This window comes from Petromyzon marinus, chromosome 33 (genome assembly GCF_048934315.1).
Source record: "Petromyzon marinus isolate PM22_M1 ecotype Great Lakes invasive population chromosome 33, UKy_Petmar_22M1.pri1.0, whole genome shotgun sequence".
NCBI lineage: Eukaryota > Metazoa > Chordata > Hyperoartia > Petromyzontiformes > Petromyzontidae > Petromyzon > Petromyzon marinus.
The window spans coordinates 14,237,578-14,247,570 of NC_133699.1; the positions used below are offsets into that span (position 1 = coordinate 14,237,578).

The window sequence follows — 9,993 nt, forward strand, 5'->3', positions numbered from 1 at the left end:
TTTACACATTCATGAGATGTAATATGGGCGTTCCTTGCAGTAACGCGTGATGATTGCGTTCCTGAACAACAACATTCAAATCATTCCTGGATGTTTTGATCGAGAAGAGACCTGATGGCTCGTTGGAACATTCTGTCTACAGGAAAGCCACTCACACGGATGCCTATTTAAAGCCTGACTCCCACCACCATCCAGCCCAGAATAATTCCCTCATCAAAACACTACACCATAGGGCCCATTGCATCTCCAACCAGCACCACCTAGCCAGTGAGCTGGAGCACGTACACCAAGTCCTCAGGATGAATGGATATTATGACCATACAATCCGCAAAGCTGTCTCCCCAGCCATGGGGAGACAACCATCTGAGGACCCAATCAAAACCATCACCTTGCCATACATAGCAGGGGTTACCAAAAAGATTTCCAAAATCTGAAACAAACACAACACAGTACACAAAATCCGTGATTTGATCACATCTGTAAAGGATGTGATTCCTGACATGCAATATCCTGGTGTCTACAAACTAAGTTGTGGCTGCGGCAGCAGTTACATTGGGGAAATGAAACGACATGTCTCGGGCCGTGTTTGCGAACGCAAGGCAGATCTGAAGCACGGTAGGACCAATACCTCTGCCGTTTCTGATCATTGTTTTGATGCTGTGGGAACACGAATTTAATTTTTCCAAGACGAAGGTACTCTGCAAACCCACTGGCTATCATCAGAGATTTGTTCATGAAGCCATCCAGATCCATCTCAGGCCTATATAAGGCCTTGTTTCAGTAGCTTTCTCTCTCTCACCTGAAGAAGGTCAGTTGTGTTGCGATCGAAACGTCGTGATCTATTCATTTTATAACTACGTGACTTTACCGAAAGAACCAAAGAGTATGGATTCCTGCAGTCACGAAAGCTTCAAATCAAAATATATGCATTGTCCTTGAAATTGATTACTCCAAGCCAGAGCTTTTGGCGTCCTCTGGTCTAACACCGCTTGAGATGAGGCTCAAAGGAAAGCTGTCTCTGGTGTGGACCAATCAGTTTCAAGGACAGTGCCACATATATTATCAGTGTTTTTTGTTTGCATTCTGACCACAAGTATTGTGGTTAATGCAGACATGATTCCTTGTAAAGGTTTCAGTTTGGCGTTTTAACATCTTAACACCTATTATATTCTTAGTTTTTTCGGTAAAGTCACGTTACTTTACCGAAAAAACTAAGAATATGAATTACTGCAGTCACGAAAGCTTTAAATCAAAATCTTAACACCTGTTTTGTTGCCAGAATATGGGGAAAACCTATTATATTTTGGTACTGGAAAAGGAGGTCCCATGATATACAATTGAAATGTTTTAGTTTTTTTAACTAAATGTTAGTGTTTTTGTCTTTTGCTTGAGCGTGTAACTGAAATGCACTGTGTAAGTGTGAAGCGCGTCCCTGAAAGATGAACCGCGCAACTGCAAATTTGCGCTGTGTGGGGGGGGGGGACACACATTTCACAAGGGACGCCTGGAAATGCAAAGAATGTCAAAATGCAAACACCAATCATAATTTCTCAGTGCTAACCATCATAGTGAACTAAAATGCAATTTTCACATTCCACATTTAGAAACTTGCAAATAGTAAAACTCGGTTCGACTGTTGATAATTTCTTTGCTGTTAAGATTGTGGACATCTGTCAAAATCTTGCAACCTATTTAGCAAGGATCTTAGCATAATAATATAACGTGAAGAGCCCTGTGTTAATTCAATGCTGGATGAAGGCCTCCGAGGCTATGTCAGCGGCTGGTCAATGCGGGTCGATGAAGGGCTGGTAGTGGGACCCAGGGGCACGAATTAGATCTCACTCGCCACTGATGTTAGCCAACGTCGGGAATCAAACAGGGGTCTGCTGTTTTAATAGGACAACGCACTATCCACTGTGCCGCCACTTCCGCTGCTGCAAGGATATTGTGTTATTCAATTTTGAAAGCACAGCACTTTATTATAATTGTCGCAGCTTATCGTCAATGTCTAGTGCAGCTGCATGTAGAGATGCTGTGCGAATTCGGGACATGCGCATCAAGAGAATTTTGAGAAAGGGGACTCTTTTTTGGGAGAGCGAAGGAACCGAATACGCTCAATTAAAGAGCGAAATGAGAGTGCGGTAAAATAAAAATGTAATCTAAGGCGGAGAAAGGGACGCTTTTGAACCTGAATGTGAACGCGGAGCGAATCTGCGGTACGGACGACACTTTAATTAACTAACACTTGGGAGGCTTTCGCGACCAATATCCGTAATAGAGGTTTCTGAGTTAGAACGCGTAAATATATAAATGTGTTGTCAAAACCCGCCACCACCCGACACAGCCAACTCGTAAGGGTTGTCACGTAAACAGAACGTGGCCAATTCGTCACTAGTACAGCACACCGGTGTGTTGGAGAGCTAAGCCACAACATTTACAATCTGAGTACGACGTTTCGCCAGGAATTACAACTAGCTTCATCAGGCGACAACCAAATTTGTGGAGAAGTCTTCCTGTTTCGTTCCTTATATAGAGGCGTAGATGTGGTGACGACGCTTCTGTGATCTTGCACCATGTGGGGTGGGGGGGGTGACTGAGGCAACGAACATTATGCATGTGCATTATGCGAACCCTTTGAACTTGTCCTTCCTGTTTATTGTGTTTATTAAAATAGCCCTACCAACGGTAATCCCTATTGAAGTAAAGGCAGTGCATATATTATAAGAGTTATGTATTTTGTTTGCATTCCGACCGCAGGTATTGTGGCCAATGCAAACATGACTCCTTGTAAAAAAGGTGTCAGTTTTGTTGCCAGATAAAAGGGTAACACACCAATTATCATGCCTCTGCTGGTTTGTACACGATTACCAACCAACAAAGCCTTGGGTTTACTTGATCACGGTATTGCTCGACTTACCACAATTGTACCTCGCACCGTCACCCGTGGGTGCAAGTCTTGGGGCTTCGCAAGCTGATGATTTCCATCACCAGGTACGATGTGCTGACCCCAATATCAGACGTTCAGTGCGAGGATCCACAAGACTTGGCCCAACACAAAGGCAGGCATCCAACCTCACAACCTGCAGCATCCAACAGAAGGAAGGAATTAATAGCCAAGTGTGTGGTGGCATTGTTACCACAGGCCGTGGTGACCTCGACCTCCACCAACAAAGAGTGTTTGCGTGTGAACGGTGGACATGAATGAGAGCGGTGGACGTGTACAACAGCTGATGTGTACGTTTGTAAATGTCATCAGCTGGAGAGGACGTTAGCTTGAGATCCGTGTAGAGTCTGGGAGAGCGTGGCGCTCTGGATGTCTCTCATCCTGTGTGGGGAGAGTGGTTCGCTGTCGTCCGTTGCTTTGGACAGAAACGGCTTTGATTGGGAATGTGTCCATTGGATACAGTTCTGCTGAATATGACAATTCTAAATGCAACATTTCCTGTAAAATATAAACATCTTTTCCTTGTACAGCAATAGGCGGATTTGATAGTGTGAAATATATATATAACGTTCTCTTTCATACGCACACGTATTTCTCTTTTAAATTGCATTCTGCGATTCGTCAGATTCCAATGCTATATATAGCCAAGCTTAGGATAATCTGGATAGTAGAGAGTGGCGCACACTGTAATAAACTGAGGCTGAGCAGCAGATCATCATCATCACCACAATGGACATTGAACAACGGCAACGATGAGGGTCGCGTGAAGTATCCAGCCTTCCTACGATCGTAGCAACAGCAGCACCGTGCTGGCCTCATCACTGGACGAGAGACAAAGGCGGCCATGGGAGAGTGGACGATTCTGGAGCGACTGCTCGCTGCAGCCGTTCACCAGCACGCGACGATGATAGGGCGGTAAGGCTCAGCTGGTGGTGACTGATATGACCTCTGCAATGCATGTGATCATATTGTTCGCATTATTGGAAGGTGGGAAACCCAGATGATGTTAGTTGCGGATGAATACGTTCCTGGACGCCCACCTTAAATGGTCGTCGTGTTCGCTGGCTGCCTCAGTCGGTTGCACTCTTGAGCCGCCGGTGGCGTTCCATGATTTGAACACAAACGTGAAGTAAACTTTGCGCGCAGCCTCCGCAAGATGGAACGTCGTTCAGAATGATATAGTCGTGTATAGTCATCTCTAAAGTCATCCTTCAGTTTCCACCGGCACTCGCTCCTTCCTCTTAACAGCTCTAGCAGTTTAGTGTCTTCTCTGTCTTATCGCCGTTTCCCCTCATGTCAGTGCACTCTGAGCATAATCTTCACACCGATTTAGGTAAATAATTCGGTCAACTTTTTGTACGTGACATTTGCTTTGATGTTCATCGTGGGGCCTAACTTTTCAGCTTTATTCATTTAGCGTATTTATAATATTTCCTGTTCATTTCTGAGGGTTATTAAAATGTACTCTGTCATCGGCAAATGTGCATTTGATATATTTGTGCAACTTAATTGTATGATTTCAATTGTCTGGAAAAAACAAAGAAGAAGAGATACCATTGTACGTAGCCTTTGTAGACCACGCAAACGCATTTGACTCACTGGCCAAACTAAAACACAGATGTAGAGTATACACATTTGAGATTGCATTAAGAAACAAATTCAAATTATAATGAGAGTCACACAAGGAGGCGTGCTTTCACCAGCAACATTAGACAAATAAAATAAACACCGTACAACATTACAAATTATATTCGAGACTGTCACTTCCAATGAATGGGGTTTAATTGAACTGAAGGGCGATGTGATATAAGCAAAGTTATTGCGACTGCATCGAGGCCGTTTGGCAAAGCGCGTTGGCAAATCTGTAAGCGTAGCAGCGGGCACGGTGGAGCGTTCGGTCTCGACGCCTCTGCCGTCTTTCATTGCAGGATCCTGCTGACCGTGGTGGTCATTTTCCGCATCTTGATCGTGGCCATTGTCGGAGAAACCGTCTACGGTGACGAGCAGACCATGTTCGTGTGTAACACTCTGCAGCCTGGCTGCAACCAGGTCTGCTACGACAAAACCTTCCCCATCTCCCACCTCCGCTACTGGGTGTTTCAAATAATAATGGTCTGCACGCCGAGCCTCTGCTTCATCACCTACTCGGTGCACCAGTCCACCAAGCAGTGGGACCGATTCTCGATCCTCAACCTGCCCCTTGGCGATGCGCACGAGAGGCGCGTCTCCTCCACGCTGCATCCGCCACTGTCGGAGGCGCGGGAGCGCGGCGGGTTCCCGGTCCTGCACCAGACCCTGGACAGGCAGGAGCCTCGGGGTGGGCAGCCCTTCTCCGTGCTTCACCCTCCCACCCTCGGCGAGGCCGAGCGGCGCTATCGACCCAAGAAACGCGACTGCAGCAGGACGTTCAGAACGAGGATGAGGGCCGTCTTCGGCTGTCGCTCGGAGAGCCGTGGACACGGAGGAGGCGACGATGGTGGTGGTGGTGGCCTGTCGCGGGAAACGAAACCTTCGTCGGTCGCCACGAGGGAGAGATACGGCAGATTCCACACACAGGAGAGCATCTCTCGCTTTTACATCCTGCAGGTTGTCCTGCGCAACGTGTTGGAAATCGTATTTCTTATCGGGCAGTACTTCTTGTACGGCCTCTACGTACCGTCCATGGTGGCGTGCGAGCGTCACCCATGCATCAGGCAGGTGGAGTGCTACGTGTCTCGGCCCACCGAGAAGACGGTCTTTCTGCTCTTCATGTTCGGCGTCAGCGGCTTGTGCTTGGTGCTCAACCTCGCAGAGCTCAACCACCTGGGCTGGCGGAAAATCAAGGGAGCCATGCAGGGTGTCCGGACTCGCAAGACGTCGTTTTGGGAGATTCGACACAAGGACTTTGAGCATGCAATACGAACGCCTCGCTTCAGTCGCACGCACTCGAGCGAATCTGCCTACGTCTGATTTCACAAAGCTCAGAATGTCTCACCCGAAGTCAGATTTCCCTTTGCGTAATTGCCCTGGCACGAACCCACTGCATGCTTCTGTGGGGGCTGTCGCCCCCCTTCTCCTCTCCCCCCTCCTCCTCCGCCCCTTCTCGCCAGGCTGCCGCCGATCAGGTGATCGGCCTCCCCGCACCAGCGTCCTCTCTGTGGGACATGGGTAGCGGCTGGCTTCCCACCACCTCGGGTTATCCCACACACTCCTCGTGTAAACCACCGCTAATGCGGAGATGGCTGCGTGCTCGCGCATACCCGTGCAGGTTGCTCACCACGGCTCGCGCTAAAAACAGCGCGGCTGCTGCGCTCACGCGGGCGCAGTCAATGGATTACTGCCCACGCAGCCTCACACACGCTCGAATTACGCACCACGCCGACACCCTTAATGCGATCGTCGCTACGTAAACATACTGCGTAAAACGTGCTATGTAAACACGCACGCGAACGTTTATGATTGAATACACGCGCGCTTCACACGTACGCACGTACTCACACCACACCTACGCTCTCCCAACACGCGGCGTCGGTGTTCTGTGCTAAAGTTTATTAATGGCGCGCCTGAAGAAAAACCTTGAGTGGCCCGGAGAAAAATTCTCAGCGAGCAGCGCCCAATCTTTCCTATTCAATCCCTGGGTGGAACCTTACTCTGCTTCTCACCTCGCAGATATACTCACAGTGTCTCATGGTCCCTGCCTGGGGGCTAGTTGTAGCTGCACTCGCCAGGATCCCCCGGACACTGCGAGCGGCTGGGAGTCCGACCGGGTCGCTGGCCGGCTGAAGGAGAACTGACTAACGTTTTTTCCCTTCCCTCCCTTTGTCTCCTCCGAATCCAAAAATCCATGGTCACGTGGTGTTCCCTGCGCGGCCAATCGGACGCCTACTTTTCAATTGTCAACCGATGCCCCGCCCCTACCTGGCGTGTGGCTCTCCCTTGCACCCTAATCCATTGTCTACGCGCCCGTCTACCCCTCTCGGCTTGCTCGCTGAAAGCCTTGTTCCCCCAAGGCCCCGTTCCCCTGTGCTGGGTGTGTTCTCACTGCGGTTTGCTCGGTGAGCTCGTCGTGCCCATACAATTTTAAGCTCATTCACGGGGCCAAAGCGCAATTCGGCCTGGGGGGTGGGGGGTCGGCCAATCTCTCCTGGCACTGGGAAACCGTGGAACGTCCCCACGAGGGGCCCCTTGGGTACAAACCCAGGGTACCAGGTGACCCTCCCATGAGACCCTACGTGGGTGTATGTGTGTGTTTAGAGGGGGTGTGCGTGCGTTCGTGTGGGGGGGGGGTGCGAGGGGATAGCAGCGCTGGCAGAGTTGCTCCGTTGCTGTGACACCACACTTCTCCTGAGCGTACACCAAAGCTTTGCCCATCACGGGTTTTCTCATTGCGAATTTTACCATTTGCCGCCATATTTGCCGACGTTCCAGCTCGCCGATCACGTGTACCGCCCCCCCCCCCTGCCCCGTGGCTTGACAATCCACGGCTGACCGCGAGATTCCCGTGAGCATCGTAACGAAGTCGCTCTCACTCGAACTGCTTCGTGGTGATGCTGCCCCGGAAGACTCCACGCGCCACCTCTCGTCTCCCATGACGCAGCACATCGCGGGCCTCCCCTTGTCTCCCATGACGTTCTTGTGGGGGCCGACGCCCGCCTCCCCGCTCCTTATGAGCGGGCGGGGCGCGACGTCCACCCCCTCTACTCCCCCCTCCTCCTCGTCGGCCGCCTGTCACCGGGCCCCCGCCGATCAGGCGATTGCCCCCCCCCCGCGCCAGCGCCCTCTCTGAGCGACATAGCTAATTGGCTGGCTCACCACCGTCGGGGTTATCTCGCAAACGCCCACGTACACCACCACGAATACGAAGGCGGCTGCGTGCACGCATGCACCCCTGCAGGCGCTTGTTTCACGCAATGGCTAGCGCTAAAGGGATGCGCGAATGTGCGTGCGTTCCTCGCCTTTAATGCTATTGTTGTGGCACAAACACGCTATTGTTGTGGCACAAACACGTGCGTGCCAGCGAGCGGGTTTGACTCACCCCTCCCCCGGCCTAATATTCGCGCGGCACAACTGCACGGACGCGTGAGCGTCGGCGGCTGTTTATGGTTTAATCCAGGGGTCCCCAACCCCCGGGCCGCGGACCGGTACCTGTCCATGGCCTGTTAGGAACCGGGCCACACAGCAGGAGGTGAGCGGTGAGTCCGCGCGTGGCCCGCACCCATTATTTAATTTACCACTTCCGTCCGCGCCTCTTTCCCGCACTGCACACTTGTCTCAGTCACAGTTTTGGTAAGCCCACAAGCCAACCCCTAGTAGCCACAATGAGTAAAAAACAAACGTCGCTGGAGAGCTTCTTTGAAAAGGGGGAAAGACCCAATGATGAACCCCCCCCCCCCCCTCCGGTCCGTGAAAAAAATCCACAAAACCGGTCCCTGGTGTCAAAAAGGTTGGGGACCGCTGGTTTAATACACGCCCCCCTTCGCCCACACCCTCAAATTACCAACACCACGCCGAGGTTCCACCCACACACACACAAATCAAACTGCACCGATACTCTGCACTAATGTTTATTAACGGCGTGTTTAAAGAAAAAAAAACAGTCTGTATTGCACCCACATTTAACACAATATTTGTACTGCACTGGGGTCAACCCGATAAGGTCGCTCCTGTGAATATAACATAATATTGTATCCACCGTTGTCACGTCGGTTCACTCAACATTGGTGATGCATTATTTGCATGGTAGCTGGGTGGCTGCAGTTGCTACGAGGCAGCAGACCTTTTTCCAAGTATCGGTTGATCACGCAATGCCACAATCAGGAAGCTGCCAGAAGAAGCCAAGACTCAATTCCCCCCTCTACAACCCCGCGTGTGTGGAGTTTAGCCTCGACACCGCTGGCACTCGCGAAGCAAAAACCTCTCCACCTTTCGTTCATGTGCAGGGAATTTGTGGCGCGCCATGGCAGGGATAGTTGGCACCTGGAGTGGAGGAGGTGGGGGGGACCAGGGGCCACGAGAGGCACGGGGCTACCAGCCTTGGACCGCAGCTCATCTCTGCGACTACCTCGAGTTGAAGGCGCTAGAGCCTGCCAGGGATGGAGCCTTGCTCCTGAACGTAATTCCACGACCACGAAGCTGCCCGAAGGAGCAGGGCAACCTCATCTTCCACCACACGCGGGCGTAAGGCCACAGTTGGCACTTGATCGGCCAGCGCTTCACTCCCTGAAAGTGTTCATCCTCGGCAGCCTAGCAGCAAATATTCTACGAGCAGCGCCGAACCTATTATTATCCAATCCATTAGGTGTACCCCCACTCGATTATTCACCTCACAGACGCACTCACGGTGTCGCACGGACGCAGTGCGAGTCGGAGGGACGGCGATCAGAGAGGGCTCTGCCTAGTGTCGACGCGTAGCGGCACTTGCTAGCGTCTCATGGACGCTCGCGAGTGGCTGGGAGTCGGTCCGGATGGCTGAACGGCTGAAGAAGTCCCTGTACCGTTTCTCGCTCCCCCCTTTTATGCCCTGGGATTCCGAAAATTCAGGGTTACGTGACTTCATCCTGTGCAGCCAATCCGGCACCTACCTTTCAATTTTCAAACGTTTCGTGGCCGTTACCCTAGGGCATTACGTCACGCTACCCCCCCCCACCCGTCCATTGTCTCCGTGCCCGCATTCCTCACCCCTGAACTCAGCTAGTAAACCCTGAGCGGCCGCCCGGCTCAATAAACACCCGCGGTGTCCACAGGGATTTCTCTCCCACCTCCTCGTCTGTGCTGCCCGCGTAATATTTTACCCTGGCCCCTCCGCCGTGCTGTGAGCGTCTCACTGCGGTTAGCCCAGTGAGCTTCTGTGTGCCCATACAATGTTAAGCCAATTTAAGGGGGGCCGCAATGTAATTTGGCCTGGGGGGGTCGGCCAATCTCCTGGCACCGGTAAACCGTTGGACATCCCCGTTAGGGGCCCTTCGGATGAAAACCCATGGTGCCAGGCGATCCCCCACCGGGACCCTGCGTGTGTTCGTGTGCCCGGCGTGTGTGTGCGTTCGGGGTCGCGGCGCTTGCGGAGTGGCCCC

General features: G+C 51.8%; 1 protein-coding gene across 1 annotated transcript; it reads left to right on the forward strand.

Moving 5' to 3' along the window:
- Positions 1-80: 80 nt before the first annotated feature.
- Positions 81-9,107, forward strand: LOC116948513 (gap junction delta-2 protein-like). The gene is made up of 2 exons (XM_032965245.2): positions 81-3,859; positions 4,873-9,107. The coding sequence occupies exons 1-2, from the start codon at positions 3,789-3,791 to the stop codon at positions 5,891-5,893; spliced, it is 1,092 nt and encodes a 363-aa protein (XP_032821136.2). The 5' UTR covers positions 81-3,788; the 3' UTR covers positions 5,894-9,107.
- Positions 9,108-9,993: the final 886 nt, after the last annotated feature.

Excerpts from the sequence above, each read along its gene's own strand:
- LOC116948513 (XM_032965245.2), top strand. The coding sequence starts at position 3,789 with ATGGGAGAGTGGACGATTCTGGAGCGACTGCTCGCTGCAGCCGTTCAC. Across the intron at positions 3,860-4,872 it reads CACGCGACGATGATAGGGCG|GATCCTGCTGACCGTGGTGG; the intron begins GTAAGGCTCAGC and ends CTTTCATTGCAG.